At 32.5% G+C, this 18,398-nt stretch overlaps 3 protein-coding genes and 1 non-coding gene across 4 annotated transcripts; 2 read left to right on the top strand and 2 right to left on the bottom strand.

Annotated features, from left to right (window-relative positions):
• Positions 1-1,735: 1,735 nt before the first annotated feature.
• LOC117929361 (protein NETWORKED 4B) lies at positions 1,736-5,294 on the bottom strand. The gene is made up of 2 exons (XM_034849651.1): positions 5,168-5,294; positions 1,736-3,652 (listed from the first exon to the last, which is right to left on the bottom strand). The coding sequence occupies exon 2, from the start codon at positions 3,648-3,650 to the stop codon at positions 2,031-2,033; it is 1,620 nt and encodes a 539-aa protein (XP_034705542.1). The 5' UTR covers positions 3,651-3,652; positions 5,168-5,294; the 3' UTR covers positions 1,736-2,030.
• Positions 5,295-13,969: 8,675 nt separating this feature from the next.
• Positions 13,970-16,301, top strand: LOC117927653 (methylesterase 17). The gene is made up of 4 exons (XM_034847282.1): positions 13,970-14,255; positions 14,350-14,490; positions 14,712-14,840; positions 15,793-16,301. The coding sequence occupies exons 1-4, from the start codon at positions 14,013-14,015 to the stop codon at positions 16,069-16,071; spliced, it is 792 nt and encodes a 263-aa protein (XP_034703173.1). The 5' UTR covers positions 13,970-14,012; the 3' UTR covers positions 16,072-16,301.
• TRNAI-AAU lies at positions 16,293-16,366 on the top strand. Its single transcript has one exon. It is a non-coding gene; the product is annotated as a tRNA-Ile (tRNA).
• Positions 16,367-16,453: 87 nt separating this feature from the next.
• Positions 16,454-18,129, bottom strand: LOC117928494 (probable inorganic phosphate transporter 1-3). The gene has a single exon (XM_034848371.1). The coding sequence runs from the start codon at positions 18,059-18,061 to the stop codon at positions 16,454-16,456; it is 1,608 nt and encodes a 535-aa protein (XP_034704262.1). The 5' UTR covers positions 18,062-18,129.
• Between the last annotated feature and the right edge of the window lie 269 nt (positions 18,130-18,398).

The raw sequence follows: 18,398 nt of genomic DNA, 5'->3' as shown, positions 1-18,398 counted from the left end.
TAAACACTGCTGGCCTTTCCTGTGGTTGAACATCATTTTTTCCTTCATTTATTATCTAAGTTTTTGGGCCCAATATGATTGATTAAAAAAAAATTAGAAAAGATGATGTTTAAATCGACTAAAAAGGGAAATATTGTTATTCCCAAAATTTTAAACAAGTGTAAAATACCTTACCCCTCTTATTTTTATGTGAAATGTTAAGTAAATTTTTTTTAATAAAATTACTTAATTACTTAAACTAATTCGAATTTTTTTAACCAACATAAGAAATTAAATACTAAATAAGCAGCTTCTATTATTTATTTAAAAAAAAAAACCTCTTGTATTCGCACCATGCCTTAAACTCATTTAAAATATTTTGCTTCAATTTTTGAAAATATAGAACGGAGTTACTAGATAATCATCTAAATTTTACATTTCATAAATAGTCAAGATGACATTAAGGAATGGTATCAATCTTTTTTTTTTTTATTGATGAATATGTGATATTTCAAATCCTCGTTACATTTGGATATTAATTATTTTTTAAAATAAAAACTCTTGTATTATTGTTAGATTTTGATTCTTTTTTAATTTTATGAAAATGACTTATTAATTAGAAATGAGAACACTAGAAATTCTAAGATTTTGATTCCTCTGTTCTAGTCTTTCTATTTTTGAAATAAATGGGATTTATTTCATTCATACTATAGAAAAGTCAAAAGTTGGATTAAGTGGGAGTCATGAGGGTGGAGAAGAGCCACCCAGACTGAAAAAACCCATTCGACTTCGGAAGGGATATGAAATGAATGTGAAAAGGGTGAGGTGGATATAGACCTGACCCCAGAAAGTCAAACATGATTGGAGCAAGTAATTGAAGAAAATTTATGTCAAACAACTACCCATCACATCATCTGGACTGATTGGAGATTTGAATGGACCAGTGGCTCCATCTGTTTTATTAAAGTATCACATAGCTAGGCAACGGTCAGAGTGGTTATGCAAGACCTAAAAAATGACCTTTTTTGGGGTGGGGAGCGAAGGCATCATTATGGAGGAGAATGGTATGGAATTTATAATTTGGCATGTCGTGCTGGTGAGGGGATGTTCAGAGCCAAGAATTGGGATGACAGTGATTTACCATATTGAAAATGAGACACCAGGCTTAAATGAAGGGACCCGGAAACAAGGTTCTATTTGAACACCTGAAAGCCTAAGTAAAGAGGAGGATCAAGAATTTTCACCCGTCAAACATGAAGACCAAGGAAAATCCATGACTCTAAATAGTTCGGTTGGGTCTGACTGCCCTGGGATTTTGGGTTCAGTCCTCTGCTTGTCCTGATCCTTGGGGCAACATGACACTTGGGAACTGGTCCTCTAGATTTTGATAGCATCCCATACTTGGGAAATTCAGAAGGAACTCCAGAATTTGGCTAGGACTGAAGTCTGGGTTTCATTTTATGGATCAAGATAAAAAGCTCGACACCCCATGGCTCACAACAATATAAATTATTGATAAACAAGTTTTAGACACTACATATCTAGGAGTTTCTCTTAAACAAGTAGATACATTTTGAAGTCATGCGGATCTATTAGACCTAAAACATATAATATTTATATAAAAAAGAGCAGATGTTTACATTAAGGTTTTAAAAGGCTCACAGCAATGAACATATTGGGTGACTTGGAACTCTTATAAGTACCATTTCAAAACACCCAACCAAAAGAAATCAAGCACATGAACTATGGAGAATAGTTTACGACATAAAATGGTAGGGTCAGATCATTCGAAAGACTGCTCTATGCAAATTCGGATTATATTCAACATGCATGATGCAATAGAGCAGAGTCAAGATACATTAAGCATGATATAGCACTGTTGGATCTTAAGCATTCATGAGCTAGAATGAAATAGAAGGTTCAAAACTAATAGTAGAAAGCTATAGATAAGGGTATTCTTCAGCACAATACAACACTAAAAGGACTGTGAAAAAGAAATGCAAACCTCATAAATAAACTTCCCAGAGACCATTACCAGGGAAAAAATGAACTTATGAAGCCAAAATTGGCAGCCGTTTGTGCCCAATAAATGCTTGGCGAAGTTCTTGATACCCACTTCTGTAGTGCTCCAGTGAGAAACATAGCTGCCTAATGGCCTCCCTTTTCTCCTCAGCCCTATCTGAGATCACAACCCTCTGCCTCTCCACCTCTCTCTCCAGCTCCTTTACTCTCCAGCTTAATTCATCTACTAATTTGCGTGCGCTTTCAGTTCCAGCAATCAGCTCCACACGTTCAATGCGTAACTGGCGTAGATGATCCTCCAACTGTTGAATCTGATTGTCCCAAGAATTCACATCTGCAATGAGAGTGTCTACCCTGGCACTCAGCTCATCCTTCTCAGCCATGAGCATATCATATGTGAGTTTAAGTGCATCCAGATTTTTATTCAAGGCTTGTACAATGTCACCTCTCTCAGAGAGTTCTGCCTTTAACTGTTCAATCTCACCTTGCAAAACAGTCTCTTGAGCTTCATGCAGACCTTTCATCTCCATTTCCTTAGCTTTCCATTCTTCGAGTCTTGTCTCTAACAGGACTACTTGTTTTGACAAGCTAGAAATATCAGATTGGAGCTGTGCCCTCTCGAGAGAGAAGTTTTCTTGGGCATTATGTAGTGCAGAATTTAAAGATTCAACTTCACGATCATGGTCTGATACAAAGGCCATGTGCTTTATAATACTGTCTTGCAGCTGGGTTTCCAACATGACAGCCAATGCACGCTGATCTTCCAATTGATGCTTGACTACAGAAATTTCATTTGTAAGTTCATGCTTCAACTTTTCATTCTCTTCCTCTGATCCCATAAGTCTTTTTTTAGTTTCTTCTAACTCTTCCTCCAACATGCAAATTTTGTGATCAGATTCTGAAACACGGTTCTCTAGTTCAGCTGTCTGTTTTTGCAGCTCTAGCACTTGTCTTTTCTCCAATTCAAGATTGGCCTCCTGCATCTCAATCTCTCTCCATGCTGATTCAAGCTGAGCTTGCAGAGTTCCAGTAGCAGATTCATTCTTTTTGAGCTCACAATTCAACCTGGCAATCTCTTCTTCTGAGAACTCAAGTTTTTGGCTGTACTCAGTGATCTTCCCAAGCAATTCCTCATAACTAGCATGAGTTCCCACCTTTGGGATACAATCTGCATCCTTGTCCTCAGTTACCTGGAGCTTCTCCTTCATGCTTGGGAGCATAGTTTGAAGCCCCTTGCCATCACCATTTGAAGGAGTGCCCAAGTACCTGTTAATGGAGGAGGTGATAGATTCTGACTCAGAGTCTGATGATGATGACGAAAATGATTCAGCACCTTCCTTCAAAGAAAGTTCAGAGCTAGCACTCCCGGAGCTGAGAGGTGAATCCATATTAACAGAATGATGGCTAGACCTGTGCACACCCAGCTTTTGATCAGGGGTTACCTGTGCTTGGAGCATGGACGGATTACTCTTAAACAATTCTCCTGTTAAATGGTCACAACGCTCAGCTAGTGATTGATACATGCGGTAGAATTCCTCAACATGAGCAACCAACTCTGGCCTTTTCCGATTATACATTTCAGCCTTCTCTTCAAAAGAATCTCCACCCTCTTCAATAAGTCTCAGCATTTGTTTAACACTCTGTTCCATCTCTGTAATTAAGATCACTTCATTATTTACTTTATCCAGAAGGCAATTTAACCATGAATAATTAATTAGCACGAACAATTTTGCAGTCACAGGTAAATTAAGCTAAAATGAATAACTGAGTGTCCAATTACATTGAGAATGACAATATCATTGAGAATGACGATTATACATTTCAGGTTTCTCAAACTAGACTGGGGTCTAATTCAGGTTCTCGACTAAACTGGGTGTCTAGACAAGATCGTTACTCCACCTAAAGCAGAATTTATTTATTTCGCTCATTGCTATTAAATACTTCTATCCTTTTCACCCAAATACCAATCACAAATCCACATACACTTGAGAATTGAAGTTATCATGCTATTCCAAAACCGCTTAGCGAAACTCTATTTTGTAGGTTTTTGGAGTGATTTTAAAAAACGTTTTTAACATTTCTAACACTTGAATGATAAAAAAATTTCAAGTGTTAAAAAGATTAAAAGTGCTTTTTAAAATCACTACCAAAAGGACTCTAAAAACCTATTTGGCAATGATTGTCGAAAGCATTTTTAGCTTTTTTAACACTTAAAAGATAAAAAAAAATTCTAAGTGTTAAAAATGTTAGAAACACTTCTTATAATTACTGTCAAATACACTCTAAACTTTGCAAACAACTTCTATCCGATAATAAGAAGAGATGGAAATTGCAGTCCTATTTGTAAATATTTTCAAAAATAGTTCTAAAAAAACAAGTATTTAAGAACAGTTCTGATGTTTTCAGAAACAAAATTCATAAATCAATTAAATAGTTTCTCAAATTTTATACAATATAAAAAAATTTAAAGTATTTTACATTTTTTAATTATTATTCAGAAAATTAAAAAAAAAATGTAGAGAAAAATAAATAAATAAAAATATGCTTGAATTTACTAAATTTTGTTTTACATATTCGTCCAAACTTATTCAAAATTTCTTTCTTTTGCATATAAAGAATGGAGACTCCGAAAATCTAATAAATTTGTAAATAATCTTTCATCAATTTAATTTTCCTCTGTATCTAAAACCGGAGAAGAAAATTTGATTCAGTTCCAACATTTTCCCCTTTCCAAAGTACTCCCGTGTTAAGACATAGCCTAAAATTATGAGTTCTATTTCCAAATATTTTGCCCTAGACCAAATCTCAAATCTCTACGATTTCACTAGCAATCAATTCAAGTAATCAGAAAAACAAACATAACAAAATAATAATAATGATGATTTTTGGCTCAAATCGGCCACTCAAACTGCTCGATTCTGGAAAACTAGGCACAGAGATCAGCTCACACTCCCCAAGAACGAAATCAACTAGATTCCAAACAAAAACATCAATTTCAAAACTAAAACGAGCAGCATCAACCAAGATCTACAACAGGAACCTGAACCAAGCCGAACAAACAACGATCTAGAACACAACAATTATCACCAAACATCAAAATCCCAGAAAAAAAAAAAAAAAAAAAGAAGAAGCAAGCTTAAAATGAACAATTCTGAGACTCGCAAACCTCAAAATCAAAGGCGATGATCGGAGAAGAAACCCTAATAAATCAATGCAACGCCGCCGGAGCCTGGGATGAACTACTCTTCGATCGGCGTGCCACGGAATATAAAGAGAAGTGAGAAAACTACGAGAGGGAACAAACAATTTGCCGCCTTTTCTGGAGTGTGAATTTTTGTGATTGACGAAAATGCTCTCCATTCGAAATTTGAATTCGTGAAGTGCGGAGGGGTGTTTTGGGAAAGTTATGTGGCCCGCCCAACCACTCTGAAAAAAGCTGGCGGGACACTTGCTGATTTTCAAAAGTAAATTGTCAACAAGTGGGGTTTGAAATTTTCGGTCGCTAGGTCCACCTCCACCTCCACCCACATAATTTTCCGGGAAAATTTAAAAAATCCCGGAAAATAAAAGAAACGATTGGGACATGTGGATCTTATCTTATCTAGAATTTTGAGAAACGTTCCGTTCAACAAGATAGAAAAAGAAAAATTATATATATATATATATATATATATATATATATATATATATATATATATTTTAAATGACAACGCTAGTTTAAAGTCTTTTTCAGAAGTGTTTTGATGAAAGTGTTTTTAAAATAATGTGATTTTTAAAATTTTTAAATTTTATCATTTATAAAAAAAATATATATATTTTTATATTAAAAGTGTTTCTTAAAAACACTGCCACGGGATTTTAAAGTCTGATTAGTAACTAAAAAATAATTATAAAAAATAGTTTTTGAAAATGACTTGTAAAAATTATTCTTCAATTTTTATAAAAACAACTATCTATTTAGAACCTAAAGTTTATTTAACCCATTTTTAAAATAAATTTATATTATTATAACAATCATTTCTTAAAACAACCCTAAAAAGCAAAAAAAAAAAAACAAAAATATGTTTTCTAAAAACATCTTGTTTCTTATTCTTAAAATCAAAATATAAGAAATAATTTTTTATTATCAATTATGGTTATTATATTTTTTATTCCGAATAATAGAAAACGATTCTCAAAAACAATTCTCAAGCAATCCCTATTTGGTGACTATTTTGGAAAACAATTTTTTGTTTTTCCGAACATAAAACTAAAAAATACATTTAACAACTAAAAAAAAAACAAAAATAGTCTTTTGTTACCAAAAACATAAAAATAAATATACTGAAAAAATTTTAAATTTCCAAATCGACATTTGTTTTATAAAATAAAAACATTAAAGATGTATTTAATAAAGTTTAATACTTATTTTTCAATAATTTAAATTAATTATAAGTTGTTGACTTTAACTTTATTATTTCATTTTCATTTATAGAGTTATAAAATATATTATAAATCACCATCAAATTGACATATTTACCTTTATTAATTTTAATTAATATTAGTTAGCTCGAAAAAATAAATATGAAAAAGAAGTTGAAAAAGACTACTTTTGAAATTTTTGTATGGAATTAAATAGCATTAGAATAATTACAAAGAAAGTGATGGAAATCGGATCTACATTTATTTTAGTACATTTTAAATATGTGAACTATAAAATCAATAAATACAAATAATTTTAATACTTTTCAAATTTTTATTTTTATTTATAATCATTTAAAATATTCACGTTAACATTAAAATATAAATACAAAAATAACCCATAAAAAGCTTCTAATTCCCCTTAATTTTAATCCTTACATAAATCATTATAATAAATATATATAAATTTCATTATAATTAAGCACAATTAATAATAATTTAAAGTCGATCAATTTCTTTATTATTCATTTGTGATAGTTTTGTAAGGAAATGTTTGGTTTTGGGGAATGTGAGGGAAAATGTAAATAAAAAAATAGTAATAAAAAATAAATTTAATATCAATAAATTATTTTTACATTTTATTTCAAATTTATTTTATCTATTTTAATTATTTCATATAAAATTAAAATAACTTAAAAATATATGAATTTAATAATTATAACAAATAGATAAATTTCATTCTAATTTAGTATATTTAATAATAATTTAAAATTCTTTTGTGATAGTTTTGTTACTTTTGTAAGACATTGTTTGAGTTCAAATAAATATAAGGAAAATAAAATAGTAACAAAAAATAAAAAATATATATAAATTTAAAATTAATAAATTATTTTTATATATTATTTAAAACTAATTATTATTATATTTGATTTTTTTGTTCTAATTTCTATTAATTTATTTCATCACTCCAAAATTTACTCTTTTTTTTTTTCTTTTCTTTCCCACTCGAGGGAGTGGAGGTCAGCATTATTGTGAAGCACTAAAGGGGGCGGTCAAATGTGGCCTCTCCACTTCACAGACTTTGGACATCTCTTCCATTTTACAATAATTACCTTACTAAAATTTACTAATGAGCAAATTCCTTTTATGAACTTTTTTTTTATCATTTTTTTCTCCCTTCTTTTAAAAAATACAAAAGTAAAAACTCAGCTTATAAGCCCTTTAATTTCATATGAAAAACCCTTTTTTTTTTTTAAGAAAATCTTATAAGTTTTAATATCATGTTAAATTATCAATAGGTCTAAACATTTAACTTATTACATAATAAATAATTATTTATAGAAAAATATTAATCATTATTTTATAGGGCAACAACTTGGACTGGCTGATTGGGTTGATGGCTAATTGAACCTAAGATTAACCCAACACGACCTTCAATCCGAGACATTCAACTCGATCTCAACCCAACATCTTTTTTCTAAACTTGGGTTGAACTCGAATTGTTCGAGTTAAATTTGGGTTAATTGGTTTAAACTTTGGTTGATTGGTTTAGACTCATTATTTGAGTTGATTGGGTTGCATGGTTCAAAATATATCAATAGTGGTATTTTTTTAAGAAAAAAATAAATTTATATGTTTATGTCATATTTTAAATAGTATATGGGATAAAATTTGAAGATAGTAATTAAAATATAAATAAAATTATGTATTTTTCTAAAAAAATTGAAAAAGTATATAATATAACTATAATTTGATATTTTTTTCTTTAAAATCTAAAAAAAGAAAAATGAATATTATTATTATGTAGGATATAAACATTATTAATATTATAAAAACATTAAATAGGGTTTGGGTTCTACTGAGATTATTTAAACCTTAGTTCGAACCCAACCCAAATTGAGTTTAGCTTAAAAAAACTTAACCCAAACTCAACTCGAATATTAAAAATATTTGTCTAAATTTATCCAAACATTGTATTGAGTTTGAATTGGGTGGGACTTGTACAAGTTTGGGTTAATTGGCCACCAACAAATATGCTTTTAGAAATAAGGAGAGTCTAAAGTGATGATTTTTGTAACATTATCCCATTTTGGATGACTCACTTTCCAATAAGATTCATGTAGTCCTTTTCTACTACCAAACACATAAGTTAAAACCTAACTCACAAGACTTGGTTATAACCAAGACAACTAATTCCCATTAGGATAAGTATTTAAAACAAAAAACAAAATAACTTTTGTCTCCAAATAAAAAGATAATATGTCATCCATCTCCCCATGATCATCATCCACAACTTACTTTTAGGGCATGAAGTTTGGTGATTAATGCCATATTTGATAACGATTTTTCAAAACAAATTTTTAAAATTGTTTTATGTTGTTTTGTATAACAAACTTTATTTGATAATTATCAATGTTTTTAACTTATTTTATATATTTTAAATATAATTTTTATATGTAGTACTTTATTTTTTATTATATTTCGTATTTATATAATTATTTTTAAAATAATTATAAAAAAATAAGTAAAAACAATATGAGCCTATTTAGTTCCTATTTTTAAGAATTGTTTTTTGTAATTGAAAACAAAAAATACAAAAACCTTATTTGGGGAAAGAGATGTGTTTTTGTTTTTTGTGTTTTATGTGTTCTCAAAAGCCATTTTTTTAGAACAATAAAAAAATATTTTCATTATTTTTTCACTGTTCAAATAATAGATTTTTTGTATTTTCACAAATATGAGCTCCACCCAATCACTATACCCCCACTCGCAAACTCTTTTTTCTTTTTTAAATTATTGAAATTAATATATTTACACATAGTGACAAAGTCATCATTTATTTAAGAAAATATAACTAGTGTAAAATTTTCAAAATGGATTTTTTTTTTTAAAATTTAAATGAATTGTGCATATAAAAATTATTTATATATTTATAATATCAAATTAATGGAAGAAAATACTTTATTAATTAAAAAAAAAATCATACATGTTTTTTGTTTTACTTATTTTAAAAAATTTGTTATTAACTCAATCAAACATTTTTTTTTTTTGTTCTTGATAACAAAAATTGTTTTCTATAATTCAGTTTCCAAACACAAATTTTTTTTTTTGAAAACACAAAAAATTGTTCTTAAAAACTATTATCAAAAACTGTTTTCCATAACAGTTTTAAAAAACAACAACCAAACATGCCACGTATTTCTTATTTTAAAGAAAAAATATTTTTTTGTTTTTTTACTTTTTTTTATTTTTGAAATAACAAAAAAAAATATTAAAAAAAAAAACAGTTACCAAACGAGTTTGCTCCTTTTACATGGCTCGACAACCTTTACCTTCTTCTAGGTTCCTCCAACAAAAGCTACTTCAATAATGATCCAAATCCAATCAATACTCTCTCTTGGCTCGTAGTGCATGGAGGCCTCCATCCAACTTTTAGTTCCATTGTTGGCTTCCGTCTTAGAAAAGGCCTCCCCACATTCATTATTGATTTTCTATGTATATATGTTGAGGAAAAGGCATGCTTAGAAGATCAAGATCTCTTAAGGGAAATTTCAAAATATTAAAGTCTTGTTGACCTTGAACACCATTTTAGCATTAAAATAATTAAATTAAATAATGTGGAATATAATCATGTTTACAGGCTTCATTCACAACTTAAACTTAGAGTAATGTGATTAATTTTAAAAATAATCTAATAAATAAATTGAAATTAAAATTACTCTAATTTTAATTATTCATGCTTGTTTAATAACTTTCTATCCAAATTATATTAATCTATTTATATTCATTTATTTGAAAATTAAATTTTATTGAAATATTTATATTACCTAAAAAATAAGTCATTTAAATTTTTAGTTCAAATTCTTTAGAAAAAAATCGTTTGATAATTTTCTTTTACTAATTTTTCTATTAAAATCATTATAACTTACACGACTCTTACTTAAATCAATAATTGCTGAAGAGCGGAACAAAACAAATCTCAAAATCGGTATATACTCCTATATTCATTATTTTGTATTAAAACTTATTTCATTATTCTGTACCTTAATCTTGTTTATTTATGCTATTTACTCATGTATCCACATTCAATGACCTAAAATGAGAAGTTCGTAGCTGCAAACTCGATACACTAACAATTTTCAACTTATATCGATAATTTTCTTTATTCAAGTTTTTTTTTATTATTTAAAACAAATATTTTATAAAAAATATTTAAAAAGTTATGTTTATTAACGCAACAATTTTTTATAAATTTATATATTTTTTAAATTTTAAAAATTAAAGTAATACATATGATAAAAATTAAATGATAAATACAATAATAAATTGATAAATTTTGGGATAAAATTTACTAAATTTAACCCAAACTTAGAAAAAAAAACCTATATCTATAATATAAGGCCACCAAAATAAAAAAAATAAAAATCCTATTGACCCTTCAACTCAGAAACCTTACTTTCGTTTTAAACGGACATGTGGATGCAAGCTAAGAAGTTAAATTGGCACCTAGTGGGTGTCAGCTTCTGAATTAGAACAAACATTTTCCAAAACCCATGTCTACATCAATATATTAATCTAATATTTTTATTCTAATCTTATTTATTTTATTATTTCCAAATTTCAATTGTTTAATTTAGGTGTTGATTTGCTTTTGCATAATTTGCCGACAAGGGATGTGTTGAACTTTTCAATCCCTGACTGGCTACCCTCATTGTCACCATTGAAATGACACAATTCTTCCTTCATTTGCTCTCTTACACCCTATTGTTTGGAAATCAAAAATTGTATCATTTGGAGCAAGAACTTGTCAAATATGATAGAAATTTTCAAAATTGATTATTATGTTTTGACCACTATGGTCTTTATTGGGATTTTCATCAAAATGGATGTAAAAATTCACACAATAAAGTTTGAATAAAGTTGATCGCATTGACTTAATTATCAATAGCAAGAAATTGAAAAATGTAATCAAAATTTTCAAATTTAAGAGGAAAATTCAATAGGTAAATTATGGAGAGATGACTCAAATCATAACATCGGGTCAAATTATGTTCTGATACCATGTTGAACTATCAATTCTCCTAAAATATTGAACTTGTAAGATTTGGATTTGATATATATATATCATACGGCATAATAAAACATATTTAAAATTTTAGATGACAAAGTTTGAATAAATCCAATATTAATGTTTATATACTACGCTTTTTATATATTTTTCTAAGGAAAATCTTAATAAACACTCATTAAATATTTGAGAATGGTTTAAAGTTAATATTACTATTGAGACAAGGGTGAAAATAAATGAGTAATTTGATTTAAAAGGTCATTGAAAACCTAATTTTAGAAATCTAACTATTCCTCATTTTTTAGTCTTATTTTGTCAAAAATGTCCTTATTTTTTATTGTAAAAATAACTTTTTGTTTTAAAACATACACACAAATTCTTGAAATAGTTAAAGAAATCTATGTAAAAAATAAGTTACTTTTCAAATAAAAACACGAAAGGGATTAAATTCATACATATGAAGATTATTTCACCTATTTAAAAAAATTTAAATTTAATTATACGTGCATTTATAATCAAGGCAAGATAGGTGAAAGGGCAAACTCGTCTCCATCCTATTTATCTTTAGTTTCAAGGATAACTCGTACCCAAAAAAACTTATTGTCAATCGTCCACTATGTACAATATACAATCGTATAAGATGAAGGTATAGAGCATGAACAATTAAGGTATTTATGGACTAATTTCCATAAGGAAACATAAGAAATTACAATGTATAATCTACTTGCATTAAAAGCTTGTTTGGTAACCATGGATGCACTCAATGCTAAATGGGATTCCATGTGCCTTCCATTGATTATCTTTTTCCTCTTGTAGTCAAATATCCATGATCTCATGAGATAATATGGACTTTGCACAAGGCATGCTCTAATGACATGCTTAGCTTCGTACCATTGGAATGATGACATGACTTAACTTGTTGTAGGACCCACATCCTATATGTTGTTGGATGTCAATTGTTATATTTGATAAGATACTCATTCCAAATGTTTTTACTCGATTACATTGAATGGTTTTAAACAATAAGGCGTTAGAGTCGAACCTCATCAAAATGAATTGAATATCTATTAAAATATAACAAGAATATTCATATACATATTAATAACTTCATAAAACGATTTGACTCATTCTAATATTTGAACTTGTCGTAGGACTCACGTCGTATATGTTGTTGGATGTCAATTGTTATCTTTGACAAGATACTCATTCCAAATGCTTTTACTCGAAACAATGAGGTGTCAAGAGTCGAACCTCATCAAAATGAATTGGATATCCATTAAAATAGAACGAGAGTATTCGTATTCATATTAATAATTTTATAAAACAATTTGACTCGTTCTAATACTTGAATACAATTCTTAAAAAAAATAAAATAAAATGAAGTGTTGGAAAGATTAAAAATGGGTAGATGGATAAGAGGAAAGTGACCTGATTCAGACTTCCATGGCTGACCTGAAAATGGCTTATCTTTTACCAGATGCTGACGGCATTGAATTGAAGGCCGTCAATTTCCAAAACTAAAAGCAGTTAATCCCCGTCACCTCCTTTCTTTTTTACTTTTCACTGTTCAATAATTTTTGCTCTCACCGTCCACACCTTTTCGGAAATTTTCATTAAATTACAATGTCTCCAATCATTGTGGGATTTTCATTGTTTTAATCAAATAATTTTTTCATGTCCTACTATTTATAAAAACACAAAATTATTTCAATAAGTTATCGATATATTATTATTATTTTCTTATTTTCAATTTTAATTTTAAAAATAAAAAAATACCAAACACGCCCTTAACGTATTTCGTAGAATAGGCCACGAATGGGCAAAATGTCGGGTGCAAAATAGACACGTCAACCATAATTAATATAAAAAATTATTAGACCCAAGAAAATGTAAATAAAAGGAAAAACATGGATCCAGCTGGCATATTTGAATACAAATATATAATTATATTAATTTTGAAAAAATAAAAATGACACTGCCGGCCCAATAAAAATAAGTAAATAAAGAAAATAAATGTTGGAAACCCGAAATTTAGAATAATAAATTATTTTAACTATTCAAAGAAAATAAATAAATAAATAATTTAAGAAAACCAAAATTCCTCCTGCGTTTTTCGAGGGTCCATCTCCATTTACAAGGATTTCTTTTTGAAATGAACGCGCAATTATTCAAGTGGAAGGCTTACGTGGCTTGTGGTAGAGGGAACGCTCGGTGTGAGCGGTTCAACATTGTGACACCTGGACTCGTCAGACAAATATTAAAACCTGCCAAGTGTTATTATTATTAACTTTTTTCTAAAAATAAGGTTATTGGTTAAAAATCTAAAATATATTATTTTTAATAGAGATCAGGATAGTGTTGGGACGAATGATATTATGCCACGTGTGAGACTCACAGCATCTACGATGGACTGGTGGACATGGGATTGATACTCATGTATGATCATCATAAAAATGTGAGACTACTCCAACTATAAATGAAAGATAGAGCAGAAGCTTAGAGAAGAGCCAGAGCGGTGAGCGTGGAAGCTAAGGGAGAGGAGATGAGAGTTACCGACATGACCTCGAAGCAGGCGCCGCACTTCGTTCTTATCCACGGCATCGGCGGCGGAGCTTGGTGCTGGTACAAGCTCCGGTGCCTCATGGAGAATTCCGGCTACAAAGTCAGCTGCATCGAGCTCACCAGCGGCGGAATCCACCGCTCCGACGCTAGCTCCGTCCAATCCTTCGATGAATACAGCAAGCCTCTCACCGACTTCTTCTCGGAGCTGCCGGAGAATCAGAAGGTCGTCTCTACTCACTACTCTCTATTATCTCTCTCACTCAGCATCACGAGTTGTCTGATTTGCTTGATTGAAGCTTTGGAGAGTGTTCTTTCAGGTGATTCTGGTAGGCCACAGTGCCGGAGGGCTGAGCGTGACTCAGGCGAGTCACCGGTTCGCGAAGAAGATCGAACTCGCCGTGTACGTCGCAGCCACGATGCTGAGATTGGGATTCATGACCGATGAGGATCGCATGGATGTAAATTTCTCCTAAGTCGCTCTCGTTTCACTATTCTCAATTTTCGGTTCCGTCGTGGTAAAAACGACGCCGTTCTTGACAACTGTATTCACGAAATGGTGGTTGTTAAGCACTCTGTGTATATAAAATTATTAAAATAATCCTCTGTAATTTTTTTAGCCACGTGTCATGCATGCAGCACCGGCTTTCGAGACTGATATATTTATTTTGTTGACGAACAGGGAGTTCCCGACTTATCGGATTTTGGTGATGTTTATGAAGTAGAATTTGGAGCCGATCAGAGTCCGATTAGTGCCGTTATTAAGAAAGAATTTCAGCGGAAAATCATATACAATATGAGCCCTCTGGAGGTGATTCTATAGCTACCATTCCTCTACACTTGTTTCATAGTTTTCAATGGATGATTTGAGTGGTTTGAAAATGAAAATTTTGTTGAATTCTCTATCACAGCATCATATTTGCCTGTAAGTTTATGAAGAATGAAGGTTGATTAATTCTAAGTTTCTAACCTATACGGCGTGAAAGAGATTTGCTTGATCTCAAAACTTGAAATCTATATTTGAAAAGGAAGTTGAACCCATCTCTTCTAGGGACTGTACATTTGGACCCTTTACAGAACAAACATGGCCCCGCAATGCAGGGCACATGGAACTGCTACAGTATAGTGTCTCTATTAAAATGGCAGTATAGCATCTTCTCAATGCTTCTACAGTCATTTGTCAGCATGTCATGCTTTAATGTACCATATACCCCCACTTGTCCCTTCATTTTAAGGACCATTGATTGTGGCTCCGTCTTTTCTTTTTTTCAGCCTTTTAATTGTACCATTCCCACCCAACTTTTGCCATCACAAATACAAACCACCCCAAATATATTTCTCTCAGTGCTTTATTCTTTCTTTTGGATGGAAGCTTTCATCTGTAAATGCCATGTTACAGAGTCTGCAAAAAAACAGTGAGGGCATCTGGGAAACATTCAGAAAAACAGAAACATTTCACAGAATACTTCCATCTTTCATATGGAATTGGCTATCTTCTTTAGCTCTTTGCTCCGGTCAACGGAGAAAAAAATATTTAAATTGATCAGAGTCTGCCAAAAAATAGTTAGGGCCTATGAGAATCATTCAGAAAAAAACCCATCATTTTTCATCCAGTAGTTCTGAAGAACATTTCAGAGAATGCACCATTTTTCCATATGGAAATTGCCCAGGTCCTTCGGCTCTTTGATTTGCTCAAGGGAGAAAAACATGTAAATCGGTCAACTCTCTCCAAGTATGAACTGTGGTATTGGTTTTTTCCTCAGGATTCCACTTTGGCGGCAATGCTTCTGCGACCGGGTCCATTACCTGCAATACGCAGCGCCCAGTTTTCAGAAACTAGTGATATAGAGAAGGTGCCCCGGGTCTACATCAAGACGATGCATGACAACGTGGTGAAACCGGCGCAACAAGAGGCGATGATAAAGAGGTGGCCGCCTTCTGATGTGTACGTTTTGGAGAGCGACCATAGCCCCTTTTTCTCCACCCCATTTCTGCTATTTGGCCTTCTTGTTAAGGCTGCAGCTTCTGTGGGATGCCACTAGGCCTACTCATATCCAATTCAATTCTCCTAGAGAACATATGATTTTTTTTTTTTGGATTTCCATTGGTGAATGCATAAAGGCATTTGCTTCTTTATGTGGTGAAATTGTTGAAGGATGGGAGATGACAAGGACAATTGAAATGCAATAGTTTGGAGTGCAATTGAAGTGTGAAATGTACTTCTTATAATTATGTATTGAAATAAAAATTTTAATTAACAATTGGCCTATTAGCTCAGTTGGTTAGAGCGTCGTGCTAATAACGCGAAGGTCGCAGGTTCGAGACCTGCATGGGCCATGATATATTTTATTTTTCTACATAAGCATCCTTCATGGCAAAATTTACAGTACACGGTCCAAGAGCTTAGCAACCAGTATTTAAGGACTAAACTTTTTCATCTGTTTTGACGACTCCTTCACCATCACCTCCATTCTGGTCCTCCCCAGAGAGTTGTTCTAGTGACTTGCCTTTTGTTTCTGGAATCAAGAAAGACAAGAAGAACCCAATCAAATTCACTATAGACAAAGCCACAATTGCCCTCTTGATACCACCCACATTCTGTGTATAACTCTGCACCAGAAATGCCCCTATAATGGCCCCTGCTTTCCCTGCTGCTGCTGAGATACCATGGCACGTCGACCTGAACCTGGCCGGGAAAAGCTCTGCTGGCACAATGAAGGTTGTGCTGTTTGGTCCAAAGTTGGCAAAGAACAAGGTGAGCCCATATAAAACTGCAAACAAGTATGGTTTACCCTCACAGAATTCATTGGTTGACTCCTTGGGGCACTTTTCCTTATCTCCTCTGAGATCATCATAGAGAAATCCAATCACCGCCATGAAAATGGACATCAGGAGGAACCCGCCTAGCTGGATTATGAATCTTCCAATCCTATCTATGAGGAAGACAGTGAACCAGTACCCAGGTACAGTTGCAAAGAGGGCAACCAGGAACATTGCCTTGGAGATTTTGTACACCTCCTCTATTGCATTCATTGTCGAGGCCTTTGGTACTAGTCCTATTGCAGGGTAGATGTCTTTCTGTGTGAGTTGAAGGCTGTAGAAGGCGATATCCAACAAGAACCAGGTGCTGGTAGTCCCTAGAAGCTGAAGACCATGCCTCTTAACAAACTCCCTGGACAACAACCCGTATGAAGGGCTGGGAGTTACTGGAATTTTCGGTTTTGATTCTTCTACAACTATGTCCTGTTCAAGTACTTTTGCCATATCTACAGCTGCCTTCTCATGGTTTCCCTTAACCAAGGCTGTGAACCTGGCGGTTTCCGGCATTTTCATCCGCCAGTAGTAGGTCAGCATAGCAGGGACAGCACCAAACATGAGGACAATCCGCCAAACAAAGTCCCCTTGTGGCTGAGTAGACAAGACATGGTTCTGGGAAAACACTTCAGCTTTGTAAGCAACCAAGAAGGCCTTGGAAACAATCATGGACACAGCCCCTGCAACCAAAATGCCTATCCCCTGCATTGCAAACACTGCAGCAATGAAAGCGCCTCGGGTTTTTTGATTAGCATACTCAGACATGATGACGGCAGAGAGGGGGTAATCCCCTCCAATGCCAAACCCCAGCCAGAACCGGAAGAAGCAGAGTGAAGCGATGACGCTATGAGCTGTGGAGCCAAAGGAAAGGCCTGATGCCACAGCACATCCCACCATGGTGACAAGAGTGATCCCATAGACATGCTTCCTCCCAAGCTTGTCACCTAGCCAGCCAAAGAAGAGTTGCCCAGCCAGTGTTCCACATAAGGCCACACCAGTAATGGCATTACCCACATTAGTAGGCAATTTCCCTGGCTCATTCTTGATGGGATCATAGTAATACAGGCGGCCTATTAGCTTTGTGACAGCAGTGATGCAAAAGAGATCATAAGCATCAGTGAAGAACCCCATCCCTGCTATGACAATGGCCTTGAAATGGTAGAGTTGAGTCTTGGCATTATCAAGAGCAGAGAAGATGGCTTGACTTCCATCCGCCATGGCCAGAGCAGCAGGTTACCAGAGCTGAAGAACATGGATCAATGATGAAAAGGCCTCAATATATAATATGAGAGGAAACTTTGACAGCTGCCCAGGGGAGGTAAGGAGGTTTCTTAGTTTGGAAACTTTGACAGCTCTTCTTGTTCCTGCACAAGAAATTCCCATTGAAATTATCGATTTTTTGGAAAACCGGTACAACCAATAAATCCATTTTATGCTAATTCTTCTTCTTTAATCTTTTAATGCTTGGTTTTTGGATTATCAGTTAGGTTGAACACTCTTCTTGTCTATTGTCTGTTGTGTTGTATATATCCAAGGTCTTCCCAGAATATTCTTT

Source organism: Vitis riparia, chromosome 13 (assembly GCF_004353265.1).
Source record: "Vitis riparia cultivar Riparia Gloire de Montpellier isolate 1030 chromosome 13, EGFV_Vit.rip_1.0, whole genome shotgun sequence".
NCBI lineage: Eukaryota > Viridiplantae > Streptophyta > Magnoliopsida > Vitales > Vitaceae > Vitis > Vitis riparia.
The sequence above is the reverse complement of the archived record's forward strand: the minus strand, read 5'-3'. Positions and strand labels throughout refer to the sequence as shown.